Source organism: Notolabrus celidotus, chromosome 20 (assembly GCF_009762535.1).
Source record: "Notolabrus celidotus isolate fNotCel1 chromosome 20, fNotCel1.pri, whole genome shotgun sequence".
NCBI lineage: Eukaryota > Metazoa > Chordata > Actinopteri > Labriformes > Labridae > Notolabrus > Notolabrus celidotus.
In genome coordinates, this window is record NC_048291.1 from 12920400 (window position 1) to 12937611 (window position 17212).

The following is a 17212-nucleotide window of genomic DNA, read 5'->3' on the forward strand; positions in this document are numbered from 1 at the left end:
CCTACAGGCTCCATCTTCAGGCCTCTGTGACCTGGGCCTAAGCCAAAGGCTCAAGTGCCAGATCAAGAAAAACACACCCACATACTCACACAGAGACACAGGCTTTGGAATCACAAATCAGTGGACGAAGCACACCTGCTCTCAAAACGCCTGTATCTAGCTAGGAAGTACCTCTGACCTGCAAGCATTCATTTCTGATCAATGTGCTGATTTTTCCTGGTGAATTCATGAATCAGGATATAAACTTAACTTTCACTTGTGACAAAGCATCAAATTGTTACGTTGCAAAGGGTGATGTCAGATTTTTTCAGACTATTTTGTTGTGCAAAGTTGACTTCCCTTCACAACTGATGAACTTTATAACCAATTGTTGCAGCTCGAAAGCTGAACATCATCTAAATGACACATCTTTTTCAAGGTGCTTAACTTCTAGCAGCCTGAGGTCCCTGGCCATAAACACTTCAACTTTGACAATTATTCTATTATTGTACAATGACTTATTTGCCTACCATTTGAGAAAAAAGTCACATTTTTGCAATTTTGCTCAATTGTTAATTCTCTTGTGCTAAAAAGTTGATTATCTTGTGCAGGCAACTTATCTTGTTCAGGCACATTATGATCTTGTGTTGACAAGTTAATTATTTTGTGCAGACAACTCAATGTCTGTTCTAAAAAATGTTTAAAGTTTTCAATTTTAGCTTCTTACATGTGAATATTTTTCAGTTTTGTAAGAGAAAATTCAATATATTTCGGTAGAGTGACAAAACATATTATAAATCTAAGTGTGTCACCTTGATCTTCAGGCAACACTGATTGTGATTGTTGTTTTCTTTACAATTTTGGGGACATTTTATTTGCGACTAGTCCATTTTATTTTTTAAAAATCAGAAAATGAATCAATAAGGAAGCCCTAAAACACACACTTAGCTACTGGACATTGGTGGCATATATTTTCACACACAGGTCAAGACAAATTTCTGCCTCTTGCATGTAAAAAGTAGAAAATAAAGTTATTCTCTACTCTCTTCTCTTCTATACAAATATATGTGTGACCAGTGGGGGAAAGTAACAGTACAAATATTTGATTACTATACTTCAGTTAAAGATTGATTGTTTGATTGATCTGTACTTAGGGTTGCAAAGGGGTGGAACATTTCCAGTAAATTTCCATGGGAAGTTAAGCTGGGGAATTTTGGAAATATTCAGAATTGGAAACTTTCCATGGGAATTAATGGGAATTGAGGGTAATTCAATGAAAAGGAATCATATCCAAGCATAAATATTGTTTTGTTATAAGCAGACATCCATCCAAAATCTGTGCATGTGATGGAGGAATGCACAGTGCATGTAGGGGGCGTGGTCTCAATAGCCCTGCAGTAAGCCGTGTGCTTTGTGCATGTGATTGAGGAATAGCATAGATATTCAACATCACTTGCGTGAAATCTGGTTGTTTTAGTCAGGATTATGATAAAATATATTTTCCCCAACTATATTTAAGTTCCCTATTAAGAGCCAACCTTCAATTCAGTAAATTCCTGGTTTATTCCAATAAATTCCCTTTATTTCCCATGGAAAGTTTCCAACTTTGAAAATTCTCTGAATTTTGCAACCCTATCTGTACTTTATCTGAGTATTCTTTTTTTTTTACAAACTTTAGCTTCTACCTCCAACATTTTAACACATATCTGCAGGTTCTACTCTAAAACATAGCTATGCCAACTAAATTGGGAATTGGAGCAAAGTAAAGGATTGTTGTATTTTACTGTTCTTGTATTCTATTTGTACTTGAAAAGACTTAAATTTTATAGTCTCCCATAAACAACATTAGGTATAGTTGTTGTAGCACAGAAACAGCTGGTACGAGTGAACTTCATAAGGCTAAATTTTGCTATAAGAAAAGAGAACATTTGAAATTGTGCCGAGTTTAAACTTCAGTAAAGATGTTAAATCAGTTCTTCTGCTCTGGCCAGTCTTTTTTACAGCTCTTTTTCTCTACCTCTTGTTCAGTAGAGTTTGTGTTTGCTTCTGTGTGACCACTTTTCATTCTCTGGCATATTTCAACCAAAGTTTTGTTGGTCAAACAACAACATGAGGGAGGAAACTATCTGTCAGTGCAAACACAGAGATGATGGGCTGCTCAGACAGATGTGTCCACCACACACAAAAACACACACAAAAGCCAATGACAATAACTAATACAAACACACATACACACACACCACCTCGACTCATAAACGCACAGATGGAGGGCCAGGAGAGCCATGTGTGCGTTTGTGTATTTGTGTTTGTATGTGTGTGTGTGCTGAGGCAGCAGCTGTTTAATCAAAGTGACGGAGCTTCACTCTCAAGCTGCTGTTAATGAGTTTTCTCTGAGAGTTTGCTGCACACAACTTTCACATGTATGCAAACACACACACGGTCGCTGGGACTCTTCAACCACTGGGACTCTCTCTCCCCTCACACATCAGCAAACACACCGCGCTGCCAGCCTCCCAGTCTCCCACGGTTACCAGTGACACAGCCTGTTGTGATTGGTAGTCTGAAGCTGCGGGATTCCCTCATCTGTGTCACTCTTCTCACCGTGGAAAATAAAGTCAAAGGTGGTAGTCCAGGGTTAAAACAGTACAGAGTAAGCCACAATGTAACTCAAAATTCAAGGTAGACTCACAGACCATAAATCTAATGGCACCTCATTTCTGACTGGCGTACCACCCTATCCTGTCCATCGTGTGGATAAACACAGGCTTCCTCCATCTCTGTGCATACTACCTGAGTGGTTTTGCTTAAAATGAATGGTGCCTTTCTCCCTCCAAGTGTGTCATAAATATACATCTCTCTGCCTCCAAACGAGGCCTGTCATGATTCCTGCTCTTGGGGGTGGTGGTCTCCCCTTCATCTTCCCCCCTCAGCCATGTGCACCAATGTTTACCCTATGGGATTGCCGGGGGGATTGGACCCACATGTTGGCGGGCCCTATTTGCTTTAATAAGTTGGATTGGAAATATTGAGGGGGGCCTTTTGGGTTAAATGACACCAGAGACCAGCAGGGCAAGAACCCCAGAGGCCCCCTGGCTCTGATCTTGGCTCAAATTCCCTCGATGCTCCCTTTCTTTTCAGGTGCCTTGTTCTTTTAAGCTACATTTAAACTGATGGCAGGGGAGGTAGCTCTGCTGAGGATGATTATCCTGTCATGGTGAATGTCAGGGCTGGTACGTGGACTGTGATTGGTGGAGTAATTTGTTACCTGTCATGGCAAAGACAAACAGAGGGGATTTGACTGACAATCATGCCTGCTACATATGAACATGAGGTAGATTTTGGTGTCAAAGTTTATTTAAGCGTGAGTGGGCTCTTCATGCATTGTCTAAAGTATACGCTGGGGGCCTCAGCCTCACTTTCGCATCAGCCTGTCCATATATATTGCCTTAGAAAGACAAATTCATAGAGATGGAGTGTGTTAACCTACAGCAATAAAAGCACCTCCAGCTCTTCCTGTAGCTCAAATACATTCATGAAACAATTCCATCATAAAACCAAACTCTCTCTACCCCCGCCTCATAAAGCCACAACACCACCCTTCCTCCTACAACATAAAAATATTAACAACCTAATGGAAAGGCCTTCAAGCTGATGGATTATTTCCCAATGGCATGGATCCATATGACTTCCTCCTGTCTGGGCCTACTTCATTATACAGCATCAACTTAATGATCTTTTTATTTGTTTATTTGACGGGAAAAATACAAAAAACATTGCTCCATGAAATATACAAAGTAGATGCCGTGCATACAGCTGTCTAGCAATGGCTTGACAGCTGTAAGAATGGCATCCCCTGTCCTTTGTTTGGCTTTCAAAATGAAACAGTGATGACAGATGCCAAGTTTAAGATACTACAACCAATAAAAGCATACCAAAGAATCAATGGATGCATTAATGTGCGTCCAATGAAAGGTTGTCATTATTTCCTGATTAGATTTGCGCAAGAAGACATGCAGGTTGAAAGGGGCATCGGGTCAGGGGTCCGGTGAGGTCAAGCAAAACAAAACCGCTCAGAGATTTGTCTGTCACAAACAGCCTTCTGCTCCTGATGGTGACTTAATCAACAAGTGAATACAGTTTGAACTGCGTTGAGCAAAAACCATCATCAGCTGTGGCCAACACTTCTTTCTTCGTCATCACTTTTACTGCTTCAAAACAAACCGGTTGTTATCTATGTCAGAGGACTTTCCGAGGTTGTTCTTTTGTCCCTCTAAAGATCTGTTCACTAAATCTTATTCCAATGTGCGATGTGATCCCTGTCCTTTTTATGCACATTACTGTAGTTGACGTTTTTATGAATTAAATCCCATTTAAACAAATAAGGTGCAGAAGCTTCCAATGTGGGGCGTGCTGCGCTAATTGTGAGACGCTAGCTACATCTAGTGGTCACTTTTTGTAACTACAGCACTCAAATCTTGCTCAATAGAGTAACAAAATTGTAAAAGAGGAACAGAATTTTCACTCTCTCCTGCTTGAAAATTAACCGCAGAGCGATGCACGTGATTGCAGTGTATATCTAGGGTGCAGTGTAAAGTTTTCATCACCTTGCAGGAGGAAGCCAGCAGGGAACCGTCCTGTTTCCAGCTCAGACTCTGCAGCTGGTCGCTGTGCTGCTCCAGAACTGCAGACACACATATCATTTAGAGAGAGGGGTTAGAGAAAGAAAGAACTTGAGATGCCGAACAGTTAGGCAGGGACATCTTGAAAAGGTTCAAAAAAAGAGGAAACGATGCAACACAGAATGAACACATAGTGACGGCACATGTAAAGACAAGACAAGACAGGGAACAGGTTAGAAAACAGTGGAAGGGGAAATGGAGGGGAGAGATAAAGCCATAATTTAAGCAGACAGAAGACAGAAAACACACAGAGTACAAAGTATGTAGGATTTACAACCAACAATGAATAAGAGAAATGAAGAGCATGACATACTTGGCTGCAGTGCCAGAAGTTAGCACAGCATAGTTTGTGTGAATTTTTCAGTTTGACACCAAACAGGTGAAAAAACAAGAAAGGTGTACTTGTTAAGACAGTTACACACAAGACATGAACTCAAACCAAAACTCAAACACACACTCACTTAATCGCACATGTTTCTCGTTCAAAAAAACTGTTCCTCAGCCACATGTGAATGAGGAAGAGGGGAGATGGAAGCTGGTGTGTGGGGGCACAGCGCATGAAAAGTTGGATCAGCAGTGAATAGCAGCCAGGCCAGCTGTCACAGGCTTTTTGACGGGGGGGCAAAGTGTATGTGATGGTGGGGGGGGGGGGGGGGGGGGGGGGGGGGGGTGATGCCAGAGGATAGTGATTACATTCGGGGCCCAGTCGGCAGACGGGGACCAGGACTGCAAACCAAAACATTACCTCTGCTGCTCCGGCACATAGGCAGAGCCACAGGGCTGTAAAACGTAGGCAGTGTCAGTGAGACAGACCCCGACGGAAACAAAAAGAAACACTCAACTCCAGATTTATAAACTCATGACACAAAACGACCACAACAAAAAAATACTGCAGACTAACTGACAGAGACTGAAATGTTAGATGTAACAGACAGTGCATGATGTACAACCAAGACTCAGAAAAAATTAATTTCAGTGTCTTAATGTTAACTGTGCAGCAAACAGATGTGTTTGCACATGTAGGGCTCCAGTAGCTACCTGCCAGAGGTGCATCCTGCCGGCTGCTGTCCCAAATCAGAGGGGACTTGTTGGCTCCGACAGCCAGCAAACCAGAAGAGGTGGGGTGGAAGAGCACGAGCTCCACCCTGCCATGACCTGGCTGCAGGGTCAGCTCTGGACTTGTGGTCTGCTGCAGCTCTGGATCACACAAACGCCACAGCTTCACCTGTGCACACACACAGAGGGAAATATCCTGATTACTTTACTACACCTTAAAATTCAGCCAGTCTTACTTCCTACTTTGTCTGAGCTACTCCTACAATCTCAGCAGTGAATTTCAGCTCCTTTGAAGATTTAAAGAAATAGTTACGAACTGTCTGCTGTCACAGCTGTTCTTTGAAGCCACATCAGACAAGCAAGCTGGCGTTGCTAAATCTAATGAGATCATTTAAGTCAGTAAAAATACATTCTCTTGATCATATTTCACAGGTTCACTCATTTCAACTCTAATTTGCATTTTCAGCACAGCTGAGTATGTGAAACAAAATGCCCTGTTGGCTACAGATGAGATGAATTGAACGTGTGCTGCACATTCCAGGCGCTGCAGACCACGCAGACCACTCTGGTCTGTGTGTGTGTGTGTGTGTGTCAATATTTGTGTTTTAACACAGGTTGTGGAGGTGAACCAAGCTGCTGAGTCTGAAGATGCTGGGCCAAACTCAGCAGATTCCAGTAATCTAAGGCACCTGTGGCTGAGGATAATGTGCTGAAACAAAGGAGTCATCAAAAGGTTCAAATAACATAAAAAAAAACAGCAGGTTCATATCGTATGAAAAACTGGGCCATGAATAAAGCCTGAGATGACTTATATAAGTGTAGAGAAATAAGAAAAAAAAAGATCAATAAAGAGAAAGAGCAAGCAAAGTTATAAAGGGAATACATTAGAAAATGATAGGGGGCAATGAAAGAGCTCACCGTTTCATCGCTGGAGCACGTGACCAGGAGACTTTCATCGAAAGGAGAGAAGTCCATATCAGTCACCAGATCTAACAGAGGGGAGTGGAAAACAAGAATGAGATCCCAGTCAAAGTGTAGTTTCATTTCTGATCAAAACATACTTGCATTTCTGACGTTACATTTAAAGACACCAGGGTGTATTTAAAGGTTGGAGTGGTGCCATATGCAAGAGAGAAGGTGACAAGGGAATGAATGAAGAGACTGAGGAAGTGCTAAAGCAACCAAGGAAAAGTACCTGAATGGCAGGAGAGCTGGGTGACTGTCCACTGACCATCAGGACCAGGTCTGACTGAGGAAAGTCCCAGCATACCTCCACCTGCAGAAACAGGAAGACAAAGTTTCTTTTATCATTCTGCTCTCTGAACGTGCACTGAGAATAAATCTATCAAGTGATATCATTTTCTCCAAAAACTTTTGTCTGTATTTGGTTTTGTCTATACGTTGTACGTTTCATGAACAAAAAAACACTTTGTATATACACATTAAAGTAAATAGTTCAAATAATTTCATACAGAAGAAAAATATCAACGGACAAAATACATCAACCATCTCATACTGATGAAAAATATGTAATGCATCTGAGCTGGTCACTTGCACTCCTCTTTGCCGTTCTATCACTCTTTTTATAATCCACTAGCTTGAGTGTTTTTCTCTGTAGTTTTAATTAATATAAAAACCAAGGGCAGTTTAATCTTTAGACTCTTAAAAAGCAGACGTAGTCTAAGTGATGTTACCCACTGGTTCTAAGGAGGCATTTTAAAGGCCAAAGGTGGTGGCCTCCTTCGAAATGCTGACTCCAACTAACGTATGATTAATCTAGAAACCAGCAAAGAGGAGTGGCTTTTCTCAAACTGCACACACTGTACCTTCAATATAATCAAAACAGATGAGACTCTTTTTTACAGCCTTACCAGCCTGCTCAGTGTTGAAGACAACCATCTTGGAGCTCGCTTTGATGTGGTTCCCCTGGCAGGAGAAAGACCCAGCTCGCACATTGTTGATCCAACCCTGGATTTAAAGACATGGAGAGCACACGTGAGGGATAAGAAACCATGTATGGAGTATTGTAACATATTATCATTCATGAACCTTGATAACTGACTATAACTTGACAGATCTACACAAAAGTAAATGGAAATAAAGTTAGTCTAGTTCCTATCAGCATGTTAAGAGGGAGCACATTAAATAACTTAATAACTCAGCAGGGTTATAAACAGGAAGAATCTTACTCAGAGCTCACACACATAAGTGCTTCTGAATGAGCAAATTGTGGAGGAAGTGGAAGGGCTCCCTGCGTTGCACAGCGGACACTCTTAAAAACCTCTTTCATAACATTAACAAGGCGAGCGCAGCAAGAGGACAGACTGTGCAACATACTGCTGCACTGCTTCTCCTCTGAAAACTGTGGGACACAAACTGAGACAGGCCAACCATGGAGCCACAGAGGACACTTAACAGCAATGCTGGCTTTTTTATGCAACCATGCACTTCAAAGCACCCTCCAAAGCATGCATCCATTTTTGAAAGTCTCACTTACTACATGTGCATCTGCATATATTTGCAAAAATGACAGCTCACACCCACCACTTACACTTGATTTTTTCTGATTCAGCCACAAGGTTGTACTTTGAATTATTACCCCCAGTATTATCAGACACTAACTCCACCATAGGATATATGTATGGGAGCCTCTTCTACTTTGTATTTTTCTCTCAAACAATATCTCACTAAGACTTCAAACAGGGACTTCTTATCCCCCTCCCTGGGATGCTCATTATATCACAAAAGGCTTCTCTTCCCTCAACAAATCCATTTGGACCATCATGTCTGAGGTCTATCCTGCAGTTTCTGTATCTAAGCATATTTCCCAGGTTTAAGGAGTCAGTCTGAATACCTTCTGCTGTTAATCCATGCTCAAAAAGAGCTTTGGTGCCCAAAAAAAACTCAGTCCAGGGGCCAAATAGAGCTGGTTATATTAATCCCTGACTGACTACTCAATCCATAAACACTCAAACTTTCCGATTAGAGATCATCACCCACATATCTTCTTTCTATGAGCCCTCCTCTCTTTTACTCCCTGCTTCTCACCCCATTTTCTCCCTTAAAGAAAGTCTGACATGACAGTTCCTTCCATCACATGACTCCAGCCACACTACCACACATTCACTGGTCTGTTAACATTCACAGCAGCAAAGCACCACCTGCTGTCTCAGATCTATTGCAGAGATTGTAGAGACACCAATAACATCCAGTATCCCTGCACATGCCTGGCATTTTCTTGCCTCAGTAAAAACTAAGTAGGGGGGTTACATAATCCATCTCAGCAAGAAGGGCTGCAGGCGTTGCAACTTCTAACAGATGGGTCCAGAGGGGGAGAAAAATGACAGATTTGTATGCTAGACACTGCAGTGCCGTCCAGACATGTCGTCTATTGCAGCCTGCAGGACCACTATCACTTAAATACAGGAGACATCATGATTGTCATACCGACTTATTGCAAACTGCAAATCTTTGAGGAAAACAGCTGTGGGAAAATGTGCAATACACCACATGATTATTAAGAAGAAATAGAAAAACTCAGTTAGCTATGATATAATAGCATGATGATGGGCGTCACTATAACATCCAATGTGTGCTAGCAGCTCTCTTCATCCACATGGCTGTCAGTTTTACAACAATACCATAGTTAGTGTGAATACTGAGTGTGTGGATTCAGATTTTCGCGTAGTTCACTTATTACTATTCAGGCTTCCAGATGCAGGAAGTTCAACATCCCTTGCAGCCAGGCGTTCCCCAAACACAGCTAAGTAGCATAGCTAATATCTGAAGCTGATTCTTGCTAGAGATACTGGCAGACGCTCGGTAGCTACTCACATCTTTCTTGGCAATTTTCGGAGTGGTGTTTTTGAATTTGGAGGTCTTAAAGCGATTCATGCTGCCCTCTCAGATTGACTTTCGTGCCTTCCGGGTCCCTGTCGAGTTGGTTGGTACTTTGCAGAGAGAGGAGTCTTGCTACAGCTGACAGTTCAATTTGGCCGTGCGATGTTCGCTCGCTTTGCTCCACCGAGCTGTCCGATTGCGAGGAGAGAATATTGTAAAAGGCACAGGCCCACCGCGCGCTATCCTGGGTTTTAAAACATGCGCACCCTGTATTTTAGTTTACATTTCTGATGCTCATTTGCTCAGCAATGTAGTACGTTAAGTGTATTTATATAGCACTTTTCAAGAGCAGACCACACAAAGTCCTTCATTACATATGAGATTAAAATGGTAGAGTGTAAACTGACTTTGAATACAGACAATTGCAAAAACACTGATAGTTAAATATTTTTAGCTAGGCGTTATATTTTTCTGTAAATGTCAATTTTGTGTTGGTTAGATAAATCAATAGCATTTAGTTGAAGATTTTCCAACTCTTTTTTTCTTCGGATAGCATCATCTTGACCCAAACAAATAATCTTGGATCGTCTTCAGTGACGCCCATTCCGTCACGCGCACATGCGCAGTGAGTTCGCTGTAGCTTCCAGTGGAGGAATGATGGCGTCCTCTGCAGCCCGCTGTTCCTCACGCTGGATTACAGTTATCGTGTCTTCTGGACAACGCAGGGCCCCCGGTGCTGTTATTGGCGCCGGCCATGGAGGTGTTCGCGGTTTCTCGTCACTGGGAGCGGAGAAGCTGTGGCGGGGAGGGAACATGATGTGTGACGGAGCAGGGAAAGGGTTGACATTGAGAGGGCTGTCAGGTGAGGTGGTGTATCCCATATGGCCTAGGCTAGGCTAAGCTAGGCGTCATTAGTTGTAATTTCAGCTCTACTGGGGTAATTCGATAAAAGACAACTACTGTATCATAGCCAAATAAGGGATCAAGTCACCTTTAAAGATACCGTCACTTTCTAACACAACCCCGTTGCGGCTCTGCTTGCAGAGACTGGTAAAAATGTGATGCAATCAGTTTGGCTAACAAGTTTGCAGCCATAAAGTAGAACTTCCAAAGGGAAGACCCCGGTGTTACAAGAATATTATTCCTCAGCCCACAGACAACTCTATTATTTAGCTTGTTTTGTTGTCAACAACGATTTTGATGCTACTGGTTGGCCACTTGCTTATTGTTCACAGCTTGTCTTGCAGGTACACAACATCTAGCGTTGTTTCTAGAACCTTCTTTCAGATCGAATACTCAACCTGATATATGCTGGTTTCGAAAAACATGTTAATTCTGCAAAACATGTAAAACAAAGACAGGTTTGCTGTTGACAAGCAGCTGGATTTATAACCTAACAGTTCAGAAAGTTATCCTGTGATACCTGCATGACTCATAACTACTGTTCTCACTGTGTTTACTTACCCCTGTACCCTGTTTTTACACTTGTCAGGTATCAAATCGCCACATGCCATCAGCACACTGTCCTTTCACACAAGTGCCCCTGCTAGCAGCAAGCAGGACTTCTACCAGGTCCTGGGTGTACCTCGTGCAGCAACCCAGAAAGAGATCAAGAAAGCCTACTACCAGGTCTACTCCTGCCCAACAGCTAGGATATGCTCTCCGATAACCAATCATCACAGCAGCTAACAGTGTGTTTGTGTTTGCTGTTCCTCAGATGGCCAAAAAGTATCACCCTGACACCAACAAAGATGACCCTCAAGCCAAGGAAAAATTTGCTCAGCTGGCTGAAGCTTATGAGGTGTTGTATCTGCAATAATTGAAACTTCCATTGATGTGTCCCTCTATGTGTTTTCTTTGACACTTCTGGTTGCAGTGAAATTACCTGAAGAATACTTTGTTCTATGTTTCTCTCAGATCCTTAGTGATGAAGTGAAGAGGAAGCAGTATGATACTTATGGCTCAGCAGGCTTTGACGCTGGTCAGGCAGGTGGAGGGCAGCAGTACTGGTCTGGACAGGCCCATAATGTAGACCCAGAAGAGCTCTTCCGCAAGATCTTTGGAGAGTTCTCTGGAGGAAGAGGCTTTGGAGACTTTAATGCCATATTTGATCAGCCACAGGAGGTAAGTGGTGCACTCTTTTGGTTCTCATTTGGCAATTTCTATTGAGCCGCATTTGAATTTCCTTTATCATCTTTTCTCCGACACAGTACATCATGGAGCTGACCTTCACTCAAGCAGCCAAGGGGGTCAACAAAGAGATGTCTGTCAATATAGAAGCAGCCTGCCAGCGGTGTGATGGTAAAGGCCACGAGCCAGGTACCAAGGTGCAGCACTGCCACTATTGCAATGGCTCCGGCATGGTAAGAGCTTTGACACACTGCCTTACATTAATTTGTTTATGAGTTGGGGCTGGGCAGATGAAGCCTTGTAGATTTCTTTCTATTTGTGTTGAGAGATTTGATGCTTCTAGGTTTCAATCTTTGCAAAATCGCTGAGATTTAAAACTATGTGACTGGGGCCTGTAAGCGACTAGAACTTAATGATGTCAAAAGTTTTGGTATCATATGTGAAGAATCAAGAATCTTTTGTTAAGATATACAGCAGTAATTATGGATTCAATTGTGAATTATGTTGCAGGAAAATAATAATGTGCAGGCCAAACAGCTTTCTTTTTTTTGACATGTCTCATTACTGTATGGTGAATGTTTATGTGACTTTTCTGGTTGAAATGTCATCACTAAAATTCCTAGAACCAGCTGATTTGTCTTAACACTGTATGACTTATGATGTATGATAAATGTATAGCCTAATTTTGTTATTTGCTTGTTTTGATAACCCAACATTTCAAAGCTTAGCTGTAAAACCTTTAAACTTCTAAAATGAAAGGCTCCTCAGGCAGAGTGGATGTTTGCTTTGTACAGCATCCGTCTTCTGATACAAGCTCAAAACAATTCACTTAAACAATGTACCAACGAGACAAACAAGTTTTGGTATCATCCCCAGTCTCTGTTTTGTTACGTGCTGATCATTTGTACTCTGCACTTCATCCTCCCTTCCTGCAGGAGACGGTGAACACAGGCCCATTTGTGATGCGCTCCACGTGTCGTCGCTGTAGTGGCAAAGGCACAGTCATCTCCTCCCCATGTCACTCCTGCCGCGGCTCAGGACAGACCAAGCAGAGGAAGCCCGTGATGGTTCCTGTACCTGCGGGTTAGTGTCACTGAACTGTCTGTGGCATTGTTTACTAGCAAGGAAGTGTTTTTCTGACTACTATAAATGAGCATTTCAGTCATTTTAGCGCTCTTTAGGGTGAATTTACAGTTTTCCCTGAACTTGTTGCCTCTCTATTGCCTAAAACCTCACACAGTCAAAATAAGAACTGTTTATGATACGTGCCTGTTGGAAGAATAGGTTGCCTTTGATTCTTCACTGTAGTTAGATCTGTAGATTTACGGCCTCTGGGAAACATTAGAGTGACACAGAAAGAAAAGTAAAACTTCTGAGGATTAAATCATGCTACAATCCAAAAATGAAGATATTGCTGAAACCTCTCAGCTCATTTCTGATATCTAAGGACAGTATCAACAATCAATGACAAAAATGCATCTGAAGGCTGTAACCAATTAGAGCAGCTAGATGTAAAGTAGCTGAATACTGCTGGGCCAAACAGCTAGTTTGAAATGAATGTTTTTCATGTTATAAAATTAAGATGATATACTTCTTTGCATTTTTACACAACATGAACTACTCTTCAGCCAGTACAATCAGTAGGATTTTTCCTTAGCAATGCTCACATCAACCCTGCATTACATGAGCAGCTGTGTTCTGCTTAGCCTGAATAGAGTAAGAAATATCTGTCTGAACTAGAGATGGGACCTGTCTGAAACAGTGCCATGGTTTTAGACTTTGTTGTTGTTGTTGTTGTAAATGATTATCACCTAACTGTTGTTTGTTTTTGCTTCAAGGCGTGGAGGATGGTCAGACAGTTAGAATGCCAGTTGGTAAAAAGGAGGTCTTCATCACATTCAGGGTGAGTACCTACATCAGCTCATAATATTAGTACTTATGGAAGTGAATGGAGTGCATGTTCCTCTCAGAGCTCTTATAATTCCAATGTCTTGTTTAGTGTCTTCGTCTAGGCTCGCGAAAAACACTGAACTGACTGAGCATGTTAAGCGTGTTCTGACAAACTGTGGAGTTGTTCTTTTTTTCACACACCTTGCGGAAATGATTGTCATTTTTTTCTGTTTCCAGGTCCAGAAAAGTCCACTGTACAGGAGGGACGGTGCAGACATCCACTCTGACCTTTTAATCTCTGTGGCACAAGCCATCCTGGGAGGCACAGCCAGGACACAGGGCCTTTATGAAACAGTTAACCTATCAGTACGTCAACATGTGAATTCTCAGGCCTCACCTTTTACAGGAAACATTTCAAATACAAACTAAGTGAGAAATGACTGGAATTTCCTGTCTTCAGATCCCTGCAGGCATCCAGACAGACCAGAGGATACGTCTGGCCGGGAAAGGAATCGCTCGTGTCACTGGCTATGGCTTCGGAGACCATTATGTCCATGTGAAAATAAAAATACCCAAGTAAGATCTCACAAACGCACATGGTTGTTGTGTTTTGCTCCAGTGTTTTGTCCTTTTTGACACATTCAAGAAACTTCTGGCTTAATACCATTCAATCAAACACAAACATCACAATACATTGCTTCCATGTGCAGGACACTCACAGACAGACAAAAGAGTCTGCTTATGAGCTACGCTGAGGACGAGACAGACGTGGAGGGGACGGTGAATGGGATCACTGCCACCACCACAGGTAAGAGGACGCAGTCACTTCCTTTCCCTGTAGCCTTCTTGCTGTGCTCAATCTACACCTCTGATATACTGAGATGGGATTTTAGTAAAGGAAAGTTGTGCCTCATAGTACGCCCAGTTGATGCTGTGTTCGTCTCTGTCCAGGTGGGGGCAGCAGTGGTAAGCGGTTTGAGACAGGGCAAGGGGAGCATGACAAGACTAAAGGAGAGTTGAAACAAGAGGGGGGTTTCTTCTCCAAATTAAAGGGATTGTTTAGTTCTTCATGACAGCCACAAACCAGGTAGGACTAGTATTGATTCATTTCACATGTCCCACTTTTTCTGTCTTTGTTCTTCACCAATGAAGTCTTTTTCAGATCACTTTTTATTTTCTGGTTTGTGGCTGTCATTCTAAACCTCCAATGCTTCTTCCCCTGTCAGTATGTGTTTATAAGTTCTCTGAATGATTGGCTCAGGAGTAGGGCATCATAAAAATAGACAAATGGAGCACATCATATAGAGCACAAGACCCACCCCTTAAAGTAACAACGTTCACTGAGAAGTTTCCAGAGATCATTTGGTTCATTTGGGGTGAGTCCTTGGACATAAAGTTACCAACTTATGGCTTATATGGTAATATGTGATGGGTTTTGAGTTATTAACATTTAACTCATAAAACAGAAGCATGGAGTGCTGCAGGGGTGAGGAAAAGGTGTGAGAAAGGTTACAATGTAATTTAGCACCAGGTGCTTCTGGTGTTCTTCAATGTAGGGATCCAAATATAAACTTGCATTTGTGTCTGATGCCAATCACATCCTTGATAAATAATTAATCTGTGTGTTTACTTCAATTGTTTTGAAATCGCAGAGATAAGAAGTCAACCTTGTCAATGAACTATGAGGGCAAAAACAAACAACAAAAAAATACATATTATTGTTCATTAATCCTAAACGGGTTAAGTTTTGATTTATTTTAGGCCATATCGCCCAGCACTACATCCTCCTGCCCTGTAAAGAGCATGGTAAATGCTACTGCTAAAGAAAGTAGAAATACACCTGCCTCGTTGGCTGGACTGACACCCTGCAGAGATAGTCACATAGAGATTCAGAAGTTACTCCCTTACACTCAAGTTCCCCAATCATCTGGTCTGCTCCTTTTTGTATGTTGTTTAGGGTTGGCAGCCTGATTTAAAAATGTGTGTGCCACGAGTTTCCTTTTTAATTAAAAAGCTTCCTTTCTCCTTACTCTTCAGGTAAAAGGTCATCCTGGAACTGAGACGCTTCTTTAGTAGATCAGCAAGCAGTAGGGAGGACAGAGGAGAACAAGAGCCACCACTTAAAGAGACAGGTGGTTTGGGATTATTTGGTGTTGGAGGAGGCCTACAGAGGTTCTGGGGCATCAGTAAGGACCTATCTACCTACCCAGACCTGCAGAAAGGCAGAAGATAACCTATCCCTGGGAACCCACATACAAGAGGATGTTCCAGTGTGCCAATCACCTCTCCGTCAAACTTCAATGGAGGAAACAGAGACTTTTCATGGAACGTAGCAGTTGGTGCGAGGTGGTTTTCTGAACAACATAAACCACTCATAAATTATTGTATTAATAAAGTCTACAGATATAGTCCAACGCTTTATTTGGGATTAAATGAACCCCTTGTTATTAATCCTCCCTTTGTTCTGTATGCTTTGGTTTTTCCTTCCAGTAATGCTAGAATGTCCCTCACAATGACAGTCCCAAAAAGTTCAACATCTTCAAAGTACACATTAACCTTTCAGTTTAGGTGTAGGACAGTGAAAAGCTGTGTCTGTAGAGGATAGTGAGTCTCTCCTGAATGGCAAACACTGATACCTGTTCCTCTTTTAGCCCTTTGCATTATGCACCTTCATTACATTTGTACATAGTCAGCTGTGGATAAAATGGCTTTATCAATGTGTCATACAAAAGGTATACTGTAGATCTATAATAAAGCTATGGTCTGGGAAATAACTTTGTTTCTATGTAAATCTCTGAACAAAAAACAAATCGCTTCTCCTCCATCTGGTACTTGAAGTATTTATGCTAATTGTTTTTCACCTTCAGCAACCTAAAAAGAAAAATGCAGTCAACTAAATTCAAACATTCAACACCCACAAAGGTCGAATTTTTTTGCCCCAGAGCTTTTGTATAAGATTACTTTTTAACTCAAAATTAATCTATTAGCATTATTTTATTTTAATCACTTTCATCTTCTATCCTTTTTATATTTTTCTTCAACCAAGTACTGAACATTTTGATTCTCTACTGGAGAGTTGAAGTCAGCTACACAGCTACAGTAATATCAAGATGCTGCCGTCAGCTGCTAGAGCTCCCCCTGGTGATTGGCTGTGGTATAGATCTTAAAGCCTGCCTCCTCCTCCACAACAGATGGGACATGGATCAAACTATAAAATGAAAATGTACACGTCAATTTTTTTCTTAGATTTGCTTTCTCCTCTCTGTAGTTAGTTCATATCATGCTGATTCATGTGCAAGTGTACATTTTTCTTAGAAGTTTAAATTTTGATGAGTTATGTGATGTTATAAAGATGATTGACTTACAGCTCTGTTGACAAATGCTGCACATTCACAGAGTAAAAGAAGACGCTAACGCATTAGTCATTGAATTTTCCATAACCTAGAGTGTCTGCTTCAAATCAACACAGAATGTACTGATCTGAGGAATCTTTCACATTTTACATTTGAGTATAGTTTTTCAGTCCTGCATCCCCACCAATCAGATCGCTTCTGTTCATGCCTTGGTTCCATCAACACCCAGCGCAGCAGTAACAGTTTATCACTTTGGTGAATATTTGCTGTTGAAAATTTCAAGAA

At 41.7% G+C, this 17212-nt stretch overlaps 2 protein-coding genes across 4 annotated transcripts in view; one reads left to right on the forward strand and one right to left on the reverse strand.

The window, feature by feature from the left end:
• LOC117831964 (mitochondrial import inner membrane translocase subunit TIM16-like) overlaps nucleotides 1–9761 on the reverse strand; it is a 139614-nt gene extending 129853 nt beyond the window's left edge. The window contains exons 1-6 of one of the 2 annotated variants that reach the window (XM_034710877.1): nucleotides 9549–9726; nucleotides 7586–7682; nucleotides 6910–6990; nucleotides 6633–6703; nucleotides 5697–5883; nucleotides 4584–4660 (exon numbers count right to left, since the gene is read on the reverse strand). In XM_034710877.1, the coding sequence (XP_034566768.1) occupies nucleotides 4584–4660; nucleotides 5697–5883; nucleotides 6633–6703; nucleotides 6910–6990; nucleotides 7586–7682; nucleotides 9549–9608 (573 nt within the window). In that variant the 5' untranslated portion in view covers nucleotides 9609–9726. Of the gene's footprint in view, nucleotides 1–4583; nucleotides 4661–5696; nucleotides 5884–6632; nucleotides 6704–6909; nucleotides 6991–7585; nucleotides 7683–9548 lie in introns of both variants that reach the window. The other variant, XM_034710875.1, reaches the window with a different exon arrangement.
• A 396-nt stretch (nucleotides 9762–10157) lies between these two features.
• dnaja3a (DnaJ heat shock protein family (Hsp40) member A3a) lies at nucleotides 10158–16348 on the forward strand. Of its 2 annotated transcripts, XM_034710881.1 has the most exons (12): nucleotides 10158–10416; nucleotides 11047–11183; nucleotides 11272–11355; nucleotides 11472–11678; nucleotides 11765–11917; nucleotides 12620–12767; nucleotides 13523–13587; nucleotides 13812–13940; nucleotides 14035–14150; nucleotides 14285–14382; nucleotides 14526–14661; nucleotides 15612–16348. In XM_034710881.1, exons 1-11 carry the CDS (start codon nucleotides 10173–10175, stop codon nucleotides 14645–14647), a joined length of 1503 nt encoding a protein of 500 aa, XP_034566772.1. In that variant the 5' UTR covers nucleotides 10158–10172; the 3' UTR covers nucleotides 14648–14661; nucleotides 15612–16348. The 2 variants fall into 2 exon arrangements, with proteins under 2 accessions (XP_034566772.1, XP_034566773.1); XM_034710882.1 differs by lacking the exon at nucleotides 14526–14661.
• Nucleotides 16349–17212: the final 864 nt, after the last annotated feature.